Source organism: Oncorhynchus nerka, linkage group LG26 (assembly GCF_034236695.1).
Source record: "Oncorhynchus nerka isolate Pitt River linkage group LG26, Oner_Uvic_2.0, whole genome shotgun sequence".
In the NCBI taxonomy this organism is placed as follows: Eukaryota; Metazoa; Chordata; class Actinopteri; order Salmoniformes; family Salmonidae; genus Oncorhynchus; species Oncorhynchus nerka.
In genome coordinates, this window is record NC_088421.1 from 9,788,119 (window position 1) to 9,810,880 (window position 22,762).

The 22,762-nt window shown below is 43.3% G+C and overlaps 1 protein-coding gene across 2 annotated transcripts; it reads right to left on the reverse strand.

Annotated features, from left to right (window-relative positions):
• Window positions 1-1,710: 1,710 nt before the first annotated feature.
• LOC115110233 (glycylpeptide N-tetradecanoyltransferase 1-like) lies at window positions 1,711-18,015 on the reverse strand. Of its 2 annotated transcripts, none has more exons than XM_029635708.2 (12): window positions 17,881-18,015; window positions 15,614-15,722; window positions 15,203-15,347; window positions 6,206-6,324; window positions 5,940-6,031; window positions 5,625-5,741; window positions 5,263-5,433; window positions 5,052-5,160; window positions 4,723-4,893; window positions 4,299-4,466; window positions 3,493-3,630; window positions 1,711-3,117 (listed from the first exon to the last, which is right to left on the reverse strand). In XM_029635708.2, the coding sequence occupies exons 1-12, from the start codon at window positions 17,988-17,990 to the stop codon at window positions 3,097-3,099; spliced, it is 1,470 nt and encodes a 489-aa protein (XP_029491568.1). In that variant the 5' UTR covers window positions 17,991-18,015; the 3' UTR covers window positions 1,711-3,096. The 2 variants fall into 2 exon arrangements, with proteins under 2 accessions (XP_029491568.1, XP_029491566.1); XM_029635706.2 differs by having other exon boundaries at window positions 15,608-15,722.
• Between the last annotated feature and the right edge of the window lie 4,747 nt (window positions 18,016-22,762).

Genomic DNA, 22,762 nt, shown 5'->3' on the forward strand with positions numbered 1-22,762 from the left:
ATGACCAGCTCTGAAACCAGATTGCATAGCAGAGAAGGTATGGTGAGATTCGAAATGGTCGGTAAACTGTTTGTTGACTTGGCTTTCGAAGACCTTAGAAAGGCAGGATAGGATAGATCTAGGTCTGTAGCAGTTCGGGTCAAAAGTGTCCCCCCCCTTTGAAGAGGGAGAGATTTTTGTTCAGTATATTTATTGCATTCATTCATTGGATGTTTTAGTACTTTGTGCCAATCATAAATATTGAATCTCATTCTAGATCTGTGGTGCCATTGTACTTCAATCTCTGACATGAGCATTGACAAATCATTCTTGAAGTGTGCAGTTTACTCATTTCCAAATGAACAGAATACTAATTTAGAAAATGTGCTTGCTATACAAAGGTTTAGACTATTAGTAAAAACGTATCATTTTGCATATGCTCTTTTCAGCAGAGGCAGGACAAATCTGCCAGTGGAAGACAGCCCTCTCCATGTGGGTTGTTTCAGACAGTCATCTGGAGGATACAGCAACAACCTTGAAGAGCTCCCCCCAGCCACCGGAAAAAAACGTAAAATAACAAGATTGAACAGTCAGCCTTTTATTGCAAACTCAGATACATATATTTATTTGAAATGTATGGCTTTGGCCAAATGGTTTTCTGTAATTTCAAGCATAAACATATTATAGATCGTGATTAACCGATCGTAAATCCTTAATCTAAGGGAGTGTGACCCACCCAGATCCACATACCCTCCATGAATCAGTGAGACCAATCCTGTGAAGTGAAGAGCAACCGATGCTGCCAACCCTCTCGGCAAGAAAATCCTTGGAAAACAATAGTATGCTCAAGAGCTGAAGAGGTTTAAAGACAAAAATATTTCCTTACCACAGGACACTACACTCAGAGGTGTCGAACCCTCGAACTCAACTCTGGACTTCAAAGCCAGTTCCACTGCATTTTTTAATTGTTGCCCTCTAATCAGGGACTGATTTAGACCTGTGCTGCACTTAATTAGTCGTATGTATTATGGATACCCATTAACTGCTGCCAAGGCAGCAGCTACTCTTCCTGGGGTCCAGCAAAATTAAGAGTTCATACAATTTAAAAATATTACAATACATTCACAACACATCTTGTGCCCTCAGGCCCCTACTCCACCACATAGCTACAGTACTAAATCTATGTGTATGTATATGCATGTGTCTGTGTCTAGGTTTGTGTTGCTTCAAAGTCTCCACCCCAGATTGAACAGAAAACCGAACCTCGTAGGGGAAGAGTTGAATACCCCTGGTGTAGAAGCTGCTGGGGGCCTTCACCTCCCTGTTGCTCCTCATTGGTCACCAAAGGCTTGGAGTAACCCTGGATTGTAAATTGTCACGGTCAAAACATATTGATACAACAGTAGCTAAGATGGGGGAGAAGTCTGTCCATATTAAAGTGTTGTTCTGCCTTCTTAACACCACTATCAACACGGCAGGTCCTGCAGGCCCTAGTTTTGTTGCACCTGGACTACTGTTCAGTCATGTGGTCAGATGCCACAAAGAGGGACCTAGGAAAATTACAATTGGCTTAGAACAGGGCAGCACAGAATCCAAATGAATTATTTGGAATGATTTTGGAGTCACACCTCTTAAGTCGACGGGGTGATGGGTAAGGCAGAAGTAACTCAGTGAATATCTTCATGATAAACTAAAGGATAGAAATCACCTGAGAGCAACCATTACAAAACCTCACAGCAACTTATATATTTTATTTTGCACAAAAATTCCCCTGCATCTTCACATTTGTTTTCCTGCATCATAAAACCATGAGACCAGTTATTCATTTCGGTTTGCATCCCATCCAACACTCTACATAAAAACAAATAGGTTTACTTGGGGTGTTACCCAGCCCCCTCCCCTGCCCAGGTCCCCAAATCCTTGACAGTTTCAATTCTCAATTTCAGAGGTGTTCTACCCACAAACAGTATCCAGTCCCTTCCGTGCCCCGTCTCAGCAGCCCCCATCCAACCATTTCCCTACTCCAAATAACTGCTCTCCCGGCCGCAGCTTTCAAAAAAAACCTTTAAAAATAACAGTCCCAACTACTCCACTTTGTTAAGTTCTTGTTGAAAGCGGTTCCATTTATACGGTCATTGTTGTATTTTCCACTGAACAGGGCTTCTGAATGGGTCATGACAGTTAGTAAAGATGGGACAAAAAAATATATATATAAAAGAAAAAGATGAAGGACAAAACCCCTCATTTACCCCTCGGTCAGCTGTGTACAGAGTCAAGTCTAGAACACGTACAGTGAAGAAAATGGAGGGGTTGATAGTAAATCTGCAGTTTCAAGCCTCAATAGCAAAAGAAGAAAAACATTGACAGAAGCCCTTGTCTTGTGTCCACTTTGGATATTAATTACATTTTTTTTCTTCTTCTTCCTTTTTAAATGTTTTTGATTTTTCGATTTTTTTCTCTCTAACACTGTACTTCGGGGATGATGAGAGATTTGTTTTGAAAAAGCGCATTGCACACATGAAGGAATATAAAATGTTAGCGTCTAGTGCAGGGTGGGCAATTCCAGTCGAGGGCCTGCTTGGTGTCCCAGTTTTGCCCCAGCCACAGCTAACACACCTGACTCCAATAATCACAATTTTCAGTTTAGAATGCAATTTGATTAAATCAGCTGTGTTTGCTAGGGATGAAGAAAAAATGTGACACTAATCAGGCCCCGGACGACTGGAGTTGCCTACGCCTGGGTCAGTATGTGTTAGTATAATTTTCCTGTCATGTCTGTCTTACTGTACATGTATGTTGTGTAGTTACACGTGTGTGTTATTTGGCGAATTGTGCAGTGTGTGTATAAGATATCTAGTACAATCATGACAGACTTCAGTTGGGATGGTAACTAAAATGGCTTAAGGTCCATGTGATGGGAGGGAGAGAGAGAGAGCGTGGAGAAGGACCAACTCCCCCGACTCCCTGCCTGGCAGCGGTAGTGCAGGTCAAAGTTCAAGAAGTAAAAATGGGCGGTGGGTTCTCTTTCCTGAAGCAGGAAGTCCATCTGTCAGGTGGTCAGTGCGTTTTGTGGTCTCCTGGCCTAACTGTGACGCTCAGTGGTGGGGTGGGGGGGGGTCACTGTAGTACTAAGCCAACCTGTGAACCACAGAAAAAGGAAGCTTATGATAGTTGCACCAGAAGCTAAAATGAGAAAACACATGATGAGTTCTGTGAGGCCTGTATATTTCTCTGCCTGGCTTAACTGTGATAGCAAGATAATCAAGTCAATGGTTCCCTCCCCCTCTCATTACACTTCCTCCTTTTGTACCAGAAAAAATAACTATTTAGCTCTTAGTGGTGGATATCTCCATAGGCATGATCTAAATACCCATTGGTTTACAGTACAGTCTAGGGAACACAAAACACTGTTTCAATATCATCATATTACCATGGATAATTTATATCAATGTGAAAAATAGTCATCTCTCTAGGAACTGACTGAACTATCAGTAAATATGAACAATGACGCACCTTCTCTGATCCCATGCTAGGACACTTCCAATTGTACAGATAATACTGTAGATTCCCATCTCCGATGCCAAACTTGAGCTTCTCAAGGAAAGTCTTATTCTCCATCAGGTCCAGTGCATTGAAAACGTCAAACCCTTTCTGGATATTGACGATAGGGATGAAAGAGGGGGATACAGAGAGATGGGGGAGAGGGATTGAGTTGTGTATAATTCATTGTTATCTGAGTATACAAAATATTAAGAACACCAGCTCTTTCCATGACAGACTGACCAGGTGAATCCAGGTGAAAGCTATTATCCCTTATTGATGTCCCTTGTTAAATCCACTTCAAATCAATGTAGATCAATGGGAGGAGACCGACTAAAAGGATTTCAAGTTGAGACAACTAAGATATGTGTGCCATTCAGAGTGTGAATGGGCAAGACAAAATATTTAAGTGCCTTTGAACAGGTTTGGTAGTACGTAACAGGCACAGCAGTTTGTGTCAAGAACTGCAATACTGCTGGATTTTTCACACAACATTTTCCTGTGTGTATCAAGCATGGTCCACCACTCAAAGGACATCAAGCCAACTTGACACAACTGTGGGAAGTATTGGAGTCAACATGGGCCAGCATCCCTGTGGAACACTTGACACCTTGTACAGACCATAGCCCGACAAATTGAGGCTGTTCTGAGAGCAAATAAGTGGGGGTGCAACTCAATGTTTGGTATACTCAGTTTACGCAGTAAATATTTGACCTGGTACCCAAATCCAACTCCCATTTGACCGCCGACCCCCAGCCACCTGAAGAGGACCAACTCACCGACTTGGCCAGAATGAGTGCGTCAGACATCAGGTCCAGCAGGGTGGTGGTGGTGTGCACGTTGTAGAAGGAGTAGGCTGCCTTGAGGCTGCGGTGCACTGGATGGTTCATGATAGTAGAGGGGAGCGTGTAGAAGCTCAGGAAGTCCGTCACCTTGCCCCCAGAGGACTGCCACAGGGAGAAGACACACGTCCTCCAACTTTACATTCACTCTATTTTAGATGTGTGTGAAATGCATTTCCAGAGCACTGACATAATGTGAACAATGTTGTCAAGAGGTAGAAGAGTAGAGGGTATCTGGGTAGCTGTCCATATATGGTCGTCAGAAATGGTCTACTTAGTGTATACCATATATACTAAGCGTGTAAGGTGTTGTAATGTTATGGGTGTCTACGGTAGTGTACGTTTTATCAATGGTACTGACTACGACCAGGTAGGTGTCGATGATGCTCTCCTGGGGCAGCAGCCAGTGCTCCACCTCCTCGGGGCTCATGACAGGGGCCAGGTGAAACTGGCTCAGGTACTCCAGGAGCAGGCGATGCACGGCCGGGACATCCTTCCTGGTCATCGGCCGCAAGCCAGACGTCTTTGGGGACTGGAGAGAAGGAGATGGAAGGTCATGGCAATCATTTTCAATTGGAGAGTTTTATGTCAACACAATAGACATTTCAAATAGAGGCATCAGGTGATGGCTGAGCGGTCAGGCGTTGTGCAGAGGATAGCCTCCTAATGGCGCTTTGCTCACTGACTCACCTCATTCAGACGGTACAGCTTCATGGTGCGTTGCATAGTCATGTTCCGGCTCAGGTGAGAGAACTTCACCTCGATCAGCTTGCGTGGGTTCAGAGAGCGATGCCAGTACCTATACAGAGAACAGATTTTATAATCACTGTGTTTAAGAGCATATGAATTTGGTTGGATGGGTATCTGTCTGGTGTGGTTGGTGTGTCTCTCAGTGACCCACCTGCAGGTGCCCACGGGTTTGGGCAGTACCACACCAGCGGTGTAGACAGCCTGGAAGATGCCCTTCAGGTTGACCCGTCTGGTGATCTCTCGGATCAGGACTGGGGCTACCCGCTTGGAGCGCAGCTTCTTGTGGACGCACAGGAAGTTGATCTCCACCATCTTCTTATCCCTAAATGACAAAAACAGTCTAAAGTGACTAAGGCCTCTTAATGTCTGCCTTCTTACAGCAAAGGAACACAAGAGATGATATAGTCAAGGAGCAAATGAATAATACATTCCTATTGTTAGCTATATTAAAATACTACAGTGTATGGGAGCAATAAAAGTGTGTGAACAAGAGCATGATGCATATTCACTGACTGGTCATAGATGCGGATGTTGGCAGGGATGGCACTGATGAAGCCCACCAGCTTCTGGTTGGAGTTCACCCTCACCCCACAGTGCCACTGGGGCAGCCAGCCGGGGGGGCGCAGAGCCCTGAGGTAGAGAGACATTACAATTACAGGTCAGTTCCCAACTATGAAAGAAAATCTGAGGGCCAGGTTTTCCTGGTCAGAAAAAAAAAACCTGCCTTTATTCGATAAAACATAAAATAGCTGTCTATTGAAAGAGATTGTTACTCAGCTAGTCTCATTTATGTAACAAAGGTGACGTAGCTAAGTAATAAAGAGTTACCAGAGCAGAAACTCTGGGGAGTAGTCGAAGCGGAACATGTTGTCATCATCCTCCACGTAGTTCTCATTGAGCAGAGTGTACAGCTCTTTCAGCTAAGAGGAGGAAGAGGAACAGACTGAGCCATGGGAAAAAGGTCTAGGGTTAAATTGAGTAATGGTAAAGTGGGGTCAGCTGTTGGAATAACCACAAGTGAAGTATTTTGATTGCTATCACTAGATTGTTTTGGGACACTCTGGGGTGGAGGGGTTGTAGAGGAGCCTGCTCACCACAGCGGCGTTGCCCAGGTCCAAGGCGTCCCACGTGAAGCCTGGAGGAAGGCTGTAGGGCTCTTCCCGGATGTTGTCTTTGTCAGGCTCGATGGAACCATGTGATGTCACCATCTCCCCTAAGGTAAACAACAAAACGCAATGTAAGAGGATATTAGCAATCTTCATAATCAATGTAAAGATACAAAGCATACATTTTATTTAACCTTAAACTAGGCAAGTCAGTTAAGAACAATTTCTTATTTTACAATGACCGCCTACCCCGGCCAAACCCTACGACGGGATTGAACCAGGGTCTGTAGTGACGCCTCTAGCACTGAGATGCAATGCCTTAGACCGCTGCGCCACTCGGGAGCTATTTTAGGAGGTTTACTCCAAAAACAGAGTGCCCAATTGGACTACTCATATCAAATCTCTTCATGTCACTACCGCTTTTTAGAAGAAACAAAATAAAATAATTGGCCTATTTTAACAATGAAAAGCCTGTCTAAATAGAATTCATCTACACTGAACAAAAATAAACATGCAAAGTCTAGGTCAAATGTTTCATGAGCTGAAATAAAAAAGATCCCAGAATTGTTTCATATGCACAAAAAGCTTCTCTCTCTCAAATGTTATGCACAAATATGTTTACATCCCTGTTAGTGAGCATTTCTCCTTTGTCAAGATAATCCATCCACCTGACAGGTGTGGCATATCAAGAAGCTGATTAAACAGCATGATCATTACACAGGTGCACCTTGTGCTTGGGACAATAAAAGGTCACTAAAATGTGCAATTGGCATGCTGACGGCAGGAATGTCCACCAGAGCTGCTGCCAGATAATTTAATGTTAATTTCTCTACCATAAGCCTCCGTCATTTGAGAGAATTTGTCAGTACAGCCTCACAACAGCAGACCACGTGTAACCACGTCAGCCCAGGACCTCCACATCTGGCTTCTTCACCTGCAGGATCGTCCGAGTCCAGCCACCCAGACAGGTGATGAAACTGTGGGTTTGAACAAACATCCTTTCTGCAGAAACTGTCAGAAACAGTCTCAGGGAAGCTCATTTGCGTGCTCGTCGTCCACACCAGGGTCTTCACTTGACTGCAGTTCAGCGCTGTAACCGAATTCATTGGGCAAAGGCTCACCTTTGATGGCCACTGTCAAGCTGGAAAAGTGTGCTCATCACGGCTGATCCCGGTTTCTACTGTACCAGGCAGGTCGTGTGGGCCAGCGATTTGCTGATGTCAACATTGTGAACAGAGTGCCCCATGATGGCGGTGGGATTATGGTATCATTTACATTTTACATTTAAGTAATTTAGCAGACGCTCTTATCCAGAGCGACTTACAAATTGGTGCATTCACCTTATGACATCCAGTGGAACAGCCACTTTACAATAGTGCATCTAAATCTTTTAAGGGGGGGGGTGAGAAGGATTACTTTATCCTATCCTAGGTATTCCTTAAAGAGGTGGGGTTTCAGGTGTCTCCGGAAGGTGGTGATTGACTCCGCTGTCCTGGCGTCGTGAGGGAGTTTGTTCCACCATTGGGGGGCCAGAGCAGCGAACAGTTTTGACTGGGCTGAGCGGGAACTGTACTTCCTCAGTGGTAGGGAGGCGAGCAGGCCAGAGGTGGATGAACGCAGTGCCCTTGTTTGGGTGTAGGGCCTGATCAGAGCCTGGAGGTACTGAGGTGCAGTTCCCCTCACAGCTCCGTAGGCAAGCACCATGGTCTTGTAGCGGATGCGAGCTTCAACTGGAAGCCAGTGGAGAGAGCGGAGGAGCGGGGTGACGTGAGAGAACTTGGGAAGGTTGAACACCAGACGGGCTGCGGCGTTCTGGATGAGTTGTAGGGGTTTAATGGCACAGGCAGGGAGCCCAGCCAACAGCGAGTTGCAGTAATCCAGACGGGAGATGACAAGTGCCTGGATTAGGACCTGCGCCGCTTCCTGTGTGAGGCAGGGTCGTACTCTGCGGATGTTGTAGAGCATGAACCTACAGGAACGGGCCACCGCCTTGATGTTATGGGCAGGTATAAACTACAGACAATTAACAATGCTTCCATGGCCTGCATACTCAGACTTGTCACCCACTGAGCATGTTTGGGATGCTCTGGATCGACATGTACGAGTTCCCGCGAATATCCAGCAACTTCGCACAGCCATTGAAGAGGAGCGGGACAACATTCCACAGGTCAATCAACAGCCTGATCAACTCCATGCGAAAGAGATGTGTCACTCAGCACGAGGCAAATTGTGGTCACACGCCCGATTCTGATCCACACCCATACTTTGTTTTAAGGAATCCGTGACCAACAGATGCATACCTGTATTCCCAGTCATATGAAAACCATAGATTAGGGCCTAATGAATTCATTTCAATTGAGTTATTTCCTTTTATGAACTGTAACTCAGTAAAATCAATGAAATTGTTGCATGTAATATATATAATCTATCTATATGCATGTAATATCTATAATATATATATATATATATATATATATATATATATATATTTCAGTGTATGTGACATTGCTACACACAAGGATAAACCACGACTGAAATTCTTAATTCAATAAAACAACCTTTTGAATGTAGTTTTTATGACGTGCGCCCCATAAAGACAATGTAGCCTATACAGGTTACACGCTTTTGTTATTATGGTCAGCCAATTAACGTGGCACCTAGCTCCATGTGTCGCAAGCAACCTGGGAGATCTTTAATCAATGCAAAATGGAATTAAAATTACAGAATTAAGTTAGCTAAACGAGAAGGTGAAAGCTACACCGAGCGATCATCAGGCCTGTTGTTTATTCTGAATGGAGGACAGGAAGAGCAGCAAAATAGCCTCAAATACCCTAGGTACAGTGCATTAGGAAAGTATTCAGCCCCCTTGACTTATTCCACATTACAGCCTTATTCTAAAATGGATTAAATTGGGGAGGGTTCTCATCAATCTACACAGAAATCTTTGCAAATGCATAAAAAAGCCAAGGCTTTTGACTCTGTCAAACACCGCATTCTTATCGGCAGACTCAATAGCCTTGGTTTCTCAAATGACTACCTCTCCTGGTTCACCAATTACTTCTCAGACAGAGTTCAGTGTGTCAAATCAGAGGGCCTGTTGTCCAGGCCCTCTGGGGGACTATGGGGGTGCCACAGGGTTCAAATCTCGGGCCAACTCTCTTCTCTGTATACATCAATGATGTTGCTCTTGCTGCTGGTGATTCTCTGATTTCCAAAATCAAAATCACTTGGAGCTAATTCGCCAGTCTTTTTACAGTATTTTATGTCCAAAAATGTAAAAAAAATATATATATATAGGCTATGTACTAACTAAAATAAACCAAATTGCAACAATTGGCAAACACCGGCATCGATATGTGTTAATACATGTGTGGCTGATGTCATCGATCTGGCCAAGGCTTTCGACTCTGTCAATCACCACATTCTCATCGGCACACTCAACAGCCTTGGTTTCTCAAATGACTGCCTCGCCTGGTTCACCAACTACTTCTCAGACAGAGTTCAGGGTGTCAAATCGGAGGGCCTGTTGTCCAGACCTCTGGCAGTCTCTATGGGGGTGCCACAGGGTTCAATTCTCGGGCCGACTCTCTGTATACATCTATGATGTCGCTCTTACTGCTGGGGATTCTCTGATCCACCTCTACACAGACGAAACCATTCTGTATACTTCTGGCCCTTCTTTGGACACTGCGTTAACAACCCTCCAGGCGAGCTTCAATGCCATACAACTCTTCTTCCGTGGCCTCCAACTGCTCTTAAATGCAAGTAAAACGAAATGCCTGCTCCTCAACCGATTGCTGCCCGCACCCGCCTGACGAGCATCACTACCCTGGACGGTTCTGACTTTAAATATGTGGACAACTACAAATACCTAGGTGTCTGGTTAAACTGTAAACTCTCCTTCCAGACTCACATCAAGCATCTCCAATCCAAAATTAAATCTAGAATCAGCTTCCTACTTCACAACAAAGCCTCCTTCGCTCATGCTGCCAAACATACCCCCATAAAACTGACTATCCTACCGATCCTTGACTTCGCCAATATAATTTACAAAATAGCCCCCAACAGTATTCAGCAAATTGGATGCAGTCTATCACAGTGCCATCCATTTTGTCACTAAAGCTCCATATACTACCCACCACTGCGACCAGTATGCTCTCGATGGCTGGCCCTCGCTACATATTCATCGCAAAACCCACTGGTTCCAGGTCATCTATAAGTCTTTGCTAGGTAAAGCCCAGCCTTATCTCAGCTCACTGGTCACCACAGCAACACCCACCCGTAGCACACGCTCCAGCAGGTATATTTCACTGATCATCCCCAAAGCCAACACCTCCTTTGGCCGCCTTTCCTTCCAGTTCTCTGCTGCCAATGACTGGAACAAATTGCAAAAATCACTGAAGCTGGAGACTTCTATCTCCATAACTAACTTTAAGCATCAGCTGTCAGAGCAGCTTATACCGATCACTGCACCTGTACACAGCCCATCTGTAAATAGCCTACCCAACTACCTCATCCCCATAGTTATTTTGCACCCCAGTATCTCTACTTGCACATCATCTGCACATCTATCACTCCAGTGTTAATGCTAAATTGTAATTATTTCGCCACTATGGCCTATTGCCTTACCTCCCTAATCTTACTACATTTGCACACACTGTACATCGATTTTTTCTATTGTGTTATTGGCTGTACGTTTGCTAATCACATTTGTAACTGTTGTTGTTAATGTCGCACTGCTTTGCTTTATCTTGGCCAGGTCACAGTTGTAAATGAGAGTGAAATAAAAACACAAAAAAAAAAAAAAATGGAACAAGTTTGGAAACACCAAGATTCTTCCTAGAGCTGGATGCCCGGCCAAACTGAGCAATCGGGGGAGAAGGGTCTTGGTCAGGGAGGTGACCAAGAACCTGATGGTCACTGACAGAGCTGCAGAGTTCCTCTGTGGAGAAGGGAGAACCTTCCAGAAGGACAACCATCTCCGCAGTACTCCAAAAATCAGGCCTTTATGGTAAAGTGGACAGACGGAAACCACTCCTCAGTAAAAAGCCTGCTGGGAGTTTGCTCTCAGGACTCTCAGACCATGAGAAACAAGATTATCTGGTCTGATGAAACCAAGATTGAATTCTTTGGCCTGAATGCCAAGCATCACATCTGGAGGAAACCTGGCACCACTCCTACGGTGAAGCAAGGTGGTGGCAGCATCATGCTCCGGGGATGTTTTTCAGCGGCAGGGAGACAAGTCAGGAATGAGGGAAAGATGAACAGAGCAAAGTACAGAGAGATCCTTGATGAAAACCTGCTCCAGAGTGCTCAGGACCTCAGACTGGGTCGAAGGTTCACCTTCCAAAAGGACAATGACCCTCAGCGCACAGCCAAGACAAATAGAGGAGTGGCTTAGGGACAAGTGTCTGAATGTCCTTGAGTGTCCCAGCCAGAGCCTGAACTTGAACCCGATCGAACATCTCTGGAGAGACCTGAAAATAGCTGTGCCGCAACGCTCCCCATCCAACCTGACAGAGCTTGGGAGGATCTGCAGAGAAGAATGTGCCAAGATTGTAGTGAAGAAGCCTGGAGGCTGTAATCGCTGCCAAAGGTGCATCAACAAAGTACTCAGTAAAGCGTCTGAATACTTACGTAAATGTGGTATTTACATTTCTAAAAACCAGTTTTTGCTTTGTCGTTATGGATAATTGTATGTAGATTGATGAGGGAAAAAAACAATTTAATCAATTTTAAAATAAGCCTGTAACATAACAAAAATGTGGAAAAAGCCAAGAGGTCTGAATACTTTCCGAATGCACTGTGGCTAGCTAAAAATGAGCTGGCTAACATAGCTAGCTTCTTTAAATCGAATTGATGCAGTCAAGACAGGCACTACCAGATGGGATGACAGACAAACTTTTAGAGGCCATAGGTTATCTAACTAGGGCGAGTGTGTATGGGACTTTGATCGACAATGACGTTGTTTTGAATTGCGAAACAGGCCCTCCATAAATATAGAGTGTTATTATGTTCCTCAACTAATTCAGAGCATGGTGTGTTCTCGCTCTGCACTTGTTCTAGGCCCAATGGCTGTTTCCTGGTCTCTTTTTACTCCGCCTCCGCTGCTGTTTCCTAGAAATCTGTCTTTTTTCCCCCGGGTTCATTTGGAGCGAACCATTACCTCATAGGTGAATAAATGGCTGGGTATCCCACAATGCCTGAGTAACATCGGCCTCTATGGCAAAGGGGTCCTTGAACTACCTCTTACAAGACTAACGGAGGAGTACAAGTGCTCTAAAGTAAGACTTCAGATGACATTGAAGGACTCCAAAGATCAGACCATTAGCAAGGCTCCCCTACAAACTGGACAGAAATGGACATCATCCAAGGCTGTGCAGCAAGCAACATCAGCCCTGAGACACCAAATCATTGTGGGGAATATCCAGCATGAAAGAGGCGGCTTTGGCCTGGCAGCAAGCAAACCAACATTCCATAAGGCAACAACATCTGAACGCAGAGCTGTTTATGATGTGCTTCCATAACCAAAAAACCTACATCAATGGTATGGCGAGGACCCGACCTGCCCCCTCTGTCAGCTCCAGCGACTCTCAGGCATATAATGACAGGTTGCAAGACCAGCCTCTCACCTGGAGGCACAATCAGGTCCAAAAACAAGCAATCCCGTCAAAACAACAACATTCATCCGGGAGGGACAGAAAAGGCCCAAGCATCCTCCTACGAAGCCAGAAACTGGACACCTAGCCATGGCCCGGGACTGGAAGATGCTTGTCGATATTGGCCAGCAACTCATTTTTCCACCTGAGATTGCTTCTACCAACCATAGGCCAGACATGGTACTCTGGTCCCTTTCACGAAAGGCTGTGTACATCATAGAGCTCACAGAGCATAAAAAACTGCGTTACACAGAGTTGGCAGCAGACGCAACTCAGCGTGGCTGGAATGCAAAAGTCTGGCCAGTTGAAGTGGGATGCAGAGGATTTGTGGCTTCTTCCACCATCAGGTTGCTGAAAGAACTTGGAATCCATGGACAGGCTCTGCGGCAGACCGTCAGAGCAGTTTCTCAAGCAGCTGAAAGAGGCAGCCAGTGGATCTGGATCAAACGGAAGGACCCTTGCTGGGCTATAACTTCATGACCCCCCACCCCCACCTGAGAACCCAATTCAGATCCCTCCAACTTGAGGAGGGCATATGAGGTGTGCGGTCAGCTGTAGGGCTGGCACAGGGAAGAGGACGACCCTGCCTTGCATAGTCCCGTGGGAAATCTTAATGGGGCATGGGACACAAGCTAAGGCTTGATCACCATTTAGCTGGTCACTTTTGATGAGGGTGTTTAGTGATTAAAGACCGAAACACCCACGGATTCGAAGGCACACTACTGAGGACGTGTCCCAAAATTGACATCTTAACCCAGTCTAAGAAATAAACCTCCCATGCCACTCTGCAAATCTCATGGGAGTTTTTTTATTTTTTTATTTCACCTTTATTTAACCAGGTAGGCTAGTTGAGAACAAGTTCTCATTTGCAACTGCGACCTGGCCAAGATAAAGCATAGCAGTGTGAACAGACAACACAGAGTTACACATGGAGTAAACAATTAACAAGTCAATAACACAGTAGAAAAAAAGAGTCTATATACATTGTGTGCAAAAGGCATGAGGAGGTAGGCGAATAATTACAATCTTGCAGATTAACACTGGAGTGATAAATGATCAGATGGTCATGTACAGGTAGAGATATTGGTTTGCAAAAGAGCAGAAAAGTAAATAAATATAAACAGTATGGGGATGAGGTAGGTAAAATTGGGTGGGCTATTTACCGATAGACTATGTACAGCTGCAGCGATCGGTTAGCTGCTCAGATAGATGTTTGAAGTTGGTGAGGGAGATAAAAGTCTCCAGCTTCAGCGATTTTTGCAATTCGTTCCAGTCACAGGCAGCAGAGAACTGGAACGAAAGGCGGCCAAATGAGGTGTTGGCTTTAGGGATGATCAGTGAGATACACCTGCTGGAGCGCGTGCTACGGTTGGGTGTTGCCATCGTGACCAGTGAACTGAGATAAGGTGGTGCTTTACCTAGCATGGACTTGTAGATGACCTGGAGCCAGTGGGTCTGGCGACGAATATGTAGCGAGGGCCAGCCGACTAGAGCATACAGGTCGCAGTGGTGGGTGGTATAAGGTGCTTTAGTAACAAAACGGATGGCACTGTGATAAACTGCATCCAGTTTGCTGAGTAGAGTGTTGGAAGCTATTTTGTAGATGACATCGCCGAAGTCGAGGATCGGTAGGATAGTCAGTTTTACTAGGGTAAGTTTGGCGGCGTGAGTGAAGGAGGCTTTGTTGCGGAATAGAAAGCCGACTCTAGATTGGAGATGTTTGATATGAGTCTGGAAGGAGAGTTTGCAGTCTAGCCAGACACCTAGGTACTTATAGATGTCCACATATTCTAGGTCGGAACCATCCAGGGTGGTGATGCTAGTCGGGCGTGCGAGTGCATACCATCTATTGGCACAATGAACAGTTTTAACATCTCGTCCTGTGTTTTATGATTCTGATTAATTTCTGTGATGTCGGACCAGGGCTCAGGTTTTCATCTCACCGAGCTTGGGTCAGACCAGAATCACATTTTCAGTTCTGATAAGAAATCTAAACTGCACTCCGGTCTCGTCTGCAGTCCGGCAGTGTCAAGTATGCATGAACTTTGAATTTATGGCGACATTGTGAAGTAAATGTTCAAAGCTTCCATGAGACAACCTGCTTGGATATTGTGCTATTTTATTTTTGACAATCTGCTACTGCACATGTGTATTTTGTGGAATTGCATTAGTGCGACATTGGGGGAAAATGATGTAATTTCTTGCTTTTCGGGAAATGTGAAGAGTGGTCCCGGTACAGTCCCGGGATCCCGGTTACCCGTGTTAATCCCTACTAGTCACTACAGTGAGGTTGGAGACATTTCTGTACCCCTGCCAAATGTCATACCTAGCTTGGGGACGGGCTGTGTGTCCCAGAACTGGTAGCTGCGTCGGCTTGCCTCCTCCATGGTTTTGGCAGGGCCCTGGCCCACAGAGAACAGTTCAATGGCCTTTTGGATCTCCTGCAGCTTATCAGCAGGCAGCGAGTTCACCTGTGTAGAGAGAGAGAAAGAGTAATGTAAGGTTGAAAAGGAAATAAATTGCCAAATGCAAAACAACGTCTGCACAGACAAACACACCCACTAATCTCCATTCAGTTTTGTAGAGGCCGTTTTAAAAAGTTACAGAACAATAAGTCAATGTCGATCTTTCTAGCACTACTCTCGCAAAAGGAACAAACAGAGGGACACAAACACAAAGCAAAAACATTTGCCCCCACACTCACTCATGTGGCCTACACACATGTACATACATCTACCTTGCCTAGCGGATCCTCCTCTGCAGGTTCTTTATTTGCCCCAGACTTCTTCTTCTTCTTTTTGTTTTTCTTCTTCTTGGCACCGCTGTCATCTCCCTGGACCTTGTCACTACCATAGGACAACAACAACATGTAACTATAAGACTTTCCATAGGCCAGGAGAATGCCACAACTGTTTCAGTCCTCTTCACTACCATCCTAGAATAGTTTTTTTAAAGATAGGTTGGCAACAAACATGTGGTGACCTTTTGTCTCAAATACACATAACTTACAGTTCATCCCTAAGCTAGTTTAAATTGGTTGGAGTTATTCCTCCATCCCCTGATCATCAATGACTCTAGAAGAGCCCCCCACCCCCACCCCGAGGCCCATTTCCTGGGCAGGACAGGGAGTTAGCAGTATACTTACAAGAACAGGGATAATCCCATTAGCGTCCAAGAGGGGAGTGAGGCTAGGGACTGGCCTGTATTTGTAACACCAGGACAGATGGTGAATCACATGACCCCCGGGGGGAGTATGTGTGGCTATGCGTGTCAGTGTGTACGTGTGTATGAGGGAACAATAGACGACCAAGCATTCAATGGCTTATTCGACAGGCTTCCATTCTAGCAGTCGAGCCTAACTACCATCCAGAACCATTCACCCTTTCGTTTCATTTAGCTAACTAACATTAACATGAATATTTGATTTGACTTATTTATCTACCTAGCAGGGTTCCAGATGCTCGCATACACGCTGACATCGTCAAGCCACACAAGGGCTGTAATCCACACCTAGTTTAAATAGGTTGTTGTTGAAAGAACAAATATAGCTTCAATGCAAACAAGAGACTTTTAACAATGGTTGCATCCCAGCTAAACAAATAGCAAGCTAGCTACATGTCACTATATGGTTAGGCCAACCCTGCAATTTACAGAAGGAATGTTGAGCAGTTACTTTAAATTTTCTCCTGGCAAAATAAGGGCGCTCTAGAGCTCAAACTCAAAATTGTCCAACTAACAGGGTGGAACCTAACTGGGTAGAAATTTGAACACAAATTAGCCATAGCTCTGTGAGTGAGCAAGAATGAGCTAGCATAATAGTGATCCCTTGAACAGGATTTTAACTTCTCTATCAAACATACGAAATGTGGTTAATTTTCTCTATAATTTAGCCTAACAGGGTAGAAATGTATGAGTGGGCCAAACAGACTAACAACATGAAACATGGAAAAATAGATAACAAAAATGTGTGTTTATATTGTTGCACCTCTGCACCACCGTTTTCCCACCAAAGAAATTATGCAACTTCCTGAATGTGGTGTCATTTTAGGATTGTTTTCGTAAATGGAGCATTACAACAAACTATCAGGGACACAAAGAACATCTGAAATAATAAATACAATAACCATGAAAAAAACGTTATTGATAAGAGAATTTAACAAGGACTATAAAATAATGTAGATTTAAAATATCATCAGGCTTATATTTCATGGAAGTTGATAAATAATGTTTTTTAAAAAGCATAACATTCCCTTTCAATGGCCATATTTATGTGTTATGGTAAAGTACACCTGACCATATATTTAATGCCTTTTGGGATCCACATTTTACACTAAATAAGAAGTGACATTTCCTGGGGACAGAACATGCAGCGCATGGTAGGAATGAACCAAATATACTAAATACATTAGCACCCATCATGCTGGTGTTGCTGTGCTGAAAAGGAAAACAGACGATGCATCATTAGAGTAAATCATATGTTGATTGTTTTTGACAGACACTGTCACAAGTTCGGGAGTCAGCTAGCTAACAAGTCAACGTCGTAAAAAGTCATAGCTGGCTAGCTAGTTAGCTAACGTTATTAGTTTCGCATTTGAGTTAGGTATTTAACATTTGGGCGCTGTTCTCGATTCGAATGCCAGGTGTTCCAGTTTAATATTTTACTGCAATCTGATTTGTGTTGGTCTTCACCGCATAACTGTATTTAATTTATCATAATAATGGGTTCAATTTCTTGTACAGTGACCAAAGGTAGTGAACTATGCCTCGCGATACAAAAGGAGGAATGGGATGAAATCCCGCCCACAACAGGAAAATACCCTATTTAGATCCAATCAGAGCGAAAAGCAGGTAATTAGTAAACCGTTATCACCAATCGTTCAAAAGAAAGTGGGAGGGATTAGTTGAATTGGTATGCCCAACCTTAGGTTGCATCGTATCTTTAAAACGAGCGTAAGAGCATGACACATTTTCTATAATGCTACAAAAATAAGTTTGCACCCTTACCCATCATCAAAGTGCTGCTCTTCATTTTCGCAATCACTGCAATGTCCATGGTCTTCTTCTACCTCCTCTTCTTTCTCCGGCTTCGGTGCTGTCTCATTCTCATCCGCCATCTTTAAACCAGGAAGTGAAGAAACACCGCGTGCATTCATCTCCTCAACACAACCTGCGATACTATTGGCTGACTGTTGTGGTGCATTCTGGTTCCTGTAGTCATTCATGTGACAGGTTGTGAAATTTAAATCTGAATTTTAACAACACTTTCGATGCAGGCAAATGGATGCATAAGGCTTCATAAGGTACAAGTCCCTAAACAGGTTTGAGCCTCAGTTGGCTATTAAGCAATGTCACGTAATTGTGACTCACTCAATGATTTATAAATACACACTAGATGATCGCTCAGATGTGAACTAAAAATACAAATTGAAACAATTTAATAAAACAAATTTCCTTTAACTATTGTTTTTAAAAAGTACCTGTTTTACTGTCCCCACTACAACAAAAGTTACTTAAATACATGTAATTTGTAATACTGTAGACTTCCATTCATTTCTATGAAGGACGGCTCGTTCTGGGAAATACAAATTATGACATCAGCAATCCAGGGATTAGATACATCATTGGACTCACCTGTGTTGATATGTGTCATTCATAGACAGTATGGGGGTGCCAGCAAATCTTGTCACCTGACCTGGGTATAATCATATGATGCCAGTGGTGTATAGTAGCTAAGTAAAAATACTCTAAAGTAGTACTTAAGAAGAGTTCTGGGGTATCCAAAATCAAATCAAATTGTACAACAGTGAAATGCTTACTTACAAGCCCCTAACCAACAATGCAGTTTAAAAAATATGAATAAGAAATACAAGTAACAAGTAGTTAAAGAGCAGCAGTAAAATAACAATAGCGAGGCTATATACAGGGGGTACCGGTACAGAGTCAATGTGCGGGGGAACCAGTTAGTCGAGGTAATTGAGGTAATATGTACATGTAGGTAGAGTTATAAAGTGACTATGCATAGATAATAAGAGAGGAGTAGCAGCAGCAGCGTAAAAGGGGGGGAGGCAAATAGTCTGTGTAGCCATTTGATTAGATGTTCAGGAGTCTTATGGCTTGGGGGTAGAAGCTGTTTAGAAGCCTCTTGGACCTAGACTTGGCGCTCAGGTACCGCTTGCCATGCGGTAGCAGAGAGAACAGTCTATGACTAGGGTGGTTGGAGTCTTTGACAATTTTTAGGGCCTTCCTCTGACACCGCCTGATATAGAGGTCCTGGATGGCAGGAAGCTTGGCCCCAGTGATGTACTGGGCTGTACGCACTACCCTCTGTAGTGCCCTGCGGTCGGAGGCCGAGAAGCTGCTATACCAGGCAGTGATACAACCCATCAGGATGCTCTCGATGGTGCAGCTGTAGAACCTTTTGAGGATCTGAGGACCCATGCCAAATCTTTTCAGTCTCCTGAGGGGGAATAGGTTTTGTTGTGCCCTATTCATGACTGTCTTGGTGTGCTTGGACCATGTTAGTTTGTTGGTGATGTGGACACCAAGGAACTTGAAGCTCTCAACCTGCTCCACTACAGCCCCGTCGATGAGAATGGGGGTGTGGTCTGTCCTCCATTTCCCGTAGTCCACAATCATCTCCTTTGTCTTGATCACGTTGAGAGGTTGTTGTCCTAGCACCACATGGCCAGGTCTCTGACCTCCTTCCTATAAGCTGTCTCATCGTTGTCGGTGATCAGGTCTACCGCTGTTCTGTCGTGCCTAGCTGTGCAGTCATGAGTGAACAGGGAGTACAGGAGCGGACTGAGCAGGGTGCGTGCTCAGGATCAGCGTGTTGAGGATCAGCATGGCGGATGTGTTGTTACCTACCCTTACCACCTGGGGGCAGTCCGTCAGGAAGTCCAGGATCCAGTTGCAGAGGGAGGTGTTTAGTCCTTAGCTTATTGATGAACTTTGAGGACACTATGGTGTTGAACGCTGAGCTGTAGCCAATGAATAGCATTCTCACATACTGTAGGTGTTCCTTTAGTCTAGGTGGGAAAGGGCAGTGTGGAGTGCAATAAAGAATGCATCATCTGTGGATCTGTTAGGACGGTATGCATATTGGAGTGTGTCTAGGGTTTCTGGGATAATGGTGTTGATAAGAGCCATGACCAAACTTTTAAAGCACTGCATGGCTATAGACATGAGTGCTACGGGTCAGTAGTCATTTTGGCAGGTTTCCTTAGTGTTTCTGGGTTACACGGACTATGTTGGTTTGCTTAAAGCATGTTGGTATTACAGACTCGGACGGGGAGAGGTTGAAAATGTCAGTGAAGACACTTGCCAGTTGGTCAGCGCATGCTCGCAGTTCCCGTCCTGGTAATCCATCTGGCCCTGCGGCCTTGTGAATGCTGATCTGTTTAAAGGTCTTACTTACATCGGCTCCGGAGAGCGTGATCACACTATTTTCCGGAACAGCTCGTGCTCTCATGCATGTTTCAGTATTATTTGCCTCGAAGCGAGCATAGAAGTAGTTCAGCTCGTCTGGTAGGCTTGTGTTACTGGCCTTTACTATTTATATTTTTGACAACTTATACTTTTACTTCACTACATTCCTAAAGAAATATTGTACTTTTTACTCAATACATTTTCATTGACAACCCAAAGTACATTTTGAATGCTTAGCAGAACAGGAAAATTGTGAAATTCACACACTTATCAAGAGAACACATGGTCATTCCTACTGCCTATGTTCTGGTTGACTCACTAATCACAAATGCATGTTTTGAAAATAGTTGTTCATACATTTTAAAAACAAGAAAATGGTGCCGCCTGCTTAAGGAATTTGAAATGATTTATACTTCTACTTTTGATACTTAAGCATATTTTAGCTATTTCATTTACCTTTGATACTTAAATATATTTAAAACCAAATACTTTTAGACTTTACCTGAAGTAGTATTTTACTGGGTGACTCACTTTTACTTGAGTAACTTTCTACTAAGGTATCTATACCCTTACTCAAGTATGACAATTGGGTACATTTTCCACCGCTGTACGATGCACTGATTTCTGTCTTTTGATTTCACATTACTCGTACATCTTTACAACATCTGGATAGGTGAAACGAGTAAAACTTACAAATGGGGCTTTAATCATCTACACTGATACTAAATGAGTTGTGATAGTTTGATGTTCTCCAATGAATCCAGCACTACAGACGAACTAGACATTTATACGGCAGAAGGAGGCTCTGTGTGTGTTGTGTGTTAGGATGTTGTGAATACTATCTCCTACTTCACTTCCCTCAAAACTAAATCTGTTTTCTCACACAAACACCATTCAAGCACAAAAACATTGGAATAGTATGCCAAATTTGAAAATACAGAAGGGCACAGTTGGGTTAAAATATTTTTTATAAAAACTGAACATGCTACTCTTGGCTTTCACACAGACAAAGAAATACTGTACTAATGTCACTTACTATACTAATGTCAATGAGAATATTGCTCCTGAAGCTCAGGGAAATGATTTGTTTCTATAGTACTATAAAGACGTACCATCTTCAAAGTTTGGATTCAAGGGCTTTTTGTTGTTAAATAGACTGGGAGACCTTTCAGATTTGGTGGCTGGATTTAACACTGACCCATATGAATCTGATGCCCACAGAAATAAAAGTCACAACAAAGTACACAATGAAAGAGACACTAAGGTAAACAGGTAAGAATATACTGTCTTAGCAACTACAAGAAAGAATACTAACAGCTGCTTCCATTGAAATAAGGCAAATAAGGCATTTCAAACTGTCAAAACCATTTGCCGGTTTTCAAAATTAAAGTGACTTTGAATTTAAATTTAGATGACCAGAAGAAAGAACACAAATAATAAAAGTCTAGTAACAATACATTCTACTAGTGCATTATGGATTATGAAAACTGACCTTGAAAATTCATGAAAGCTTCAATTATATGTATTCAACATAATCGTGGTCAATTGCATTAGTCTTGATTTGACCCTCTAACTTTGATGCTGTTTTTATTTAGCAAAAGGACGTTAGTGTCAGAGAAAGTACATGCAGTATGCAAATGAATTCATTTCACTGAGAGAATTAGAATACTGTAACTACATTAGAATATAACATTTTACAACAATGTTATATATAATCTAAAAACTTCTATCAGCAATTTCACACAGAAAGTAGTGTGTTTCATCATTTGCAACAAACACAATTTGTTGCAAACACATTAAGTGTTGAAATGTATTCATTCTGTCACTAAGGTTAAGGCATTCATTCAGTATTTTGGACTGTGTCATGCCAAGTGTGACAGACCAATACCACGACAACTAGACTTAATTTACAGATAAAAATGAGTCAATAAACATTATCGTTGTCTTGGAAAAAGGAGCACAACTACAAGTCTTGCCCTGATAAAACACTTCTATAGGTTTCAACCATAATATTCTCTAATAGTAAAAAAAAACACAAAAAAATGATTCGATATATATACAGTGCCTTGCGAAAGTATTCGGCCCCCTTGAACTTTGCGACCTTTTGCCACATTTCAGGCTTCAAACATAAAGATATAAAACTGTATTTTTTTGTGAAGAATCAACAACAAGTGGGACACAATCATGAAGTGGAACGACATTTATTGGATATTTCAAACTTTTTTAACAAATCAAAAACTGAAAAATTGGGCGTGCAAAATTATTCAGCCCCTTTACTTTCAGTGCAGCAAACTCTCTCCAGAAGTTCAGTGAGGATCTCTGAATGATCCAATGTTGACCTAAATGACTAATGATGATAAATACAATCCACCTGTGTGTAATCAAGTCTCCATATAAATGCACCTGCACTGTGATAGTCTCAGAGGTCCGTTAAAAGCGCAGAGAGCATCATGAAGAA

Coding starts and splice junctions, on each gene's coding strand:
- LOC115110233 (XM_029635706.2), bottom strand. CDS start 17,990: ATGGCGGATGAGAATGAGACAGCACCGAAGCCGGAGAAAGAAGAGGAG. Junction 15,348..15,607: donor ATCCGCTAGGCAAGGTAGAT/GTATGTACATGT, acceptor CTCTCTACACAG/GTGAACTCGCTGCCTGCTGA. Junction 5,161..5,262: donor AAACCCGTGGGCACCTGCAG/GTGGGTCACTGA, acceptor TTCTCTGTATAG/GTACTGGCATCGCTCTCTGA.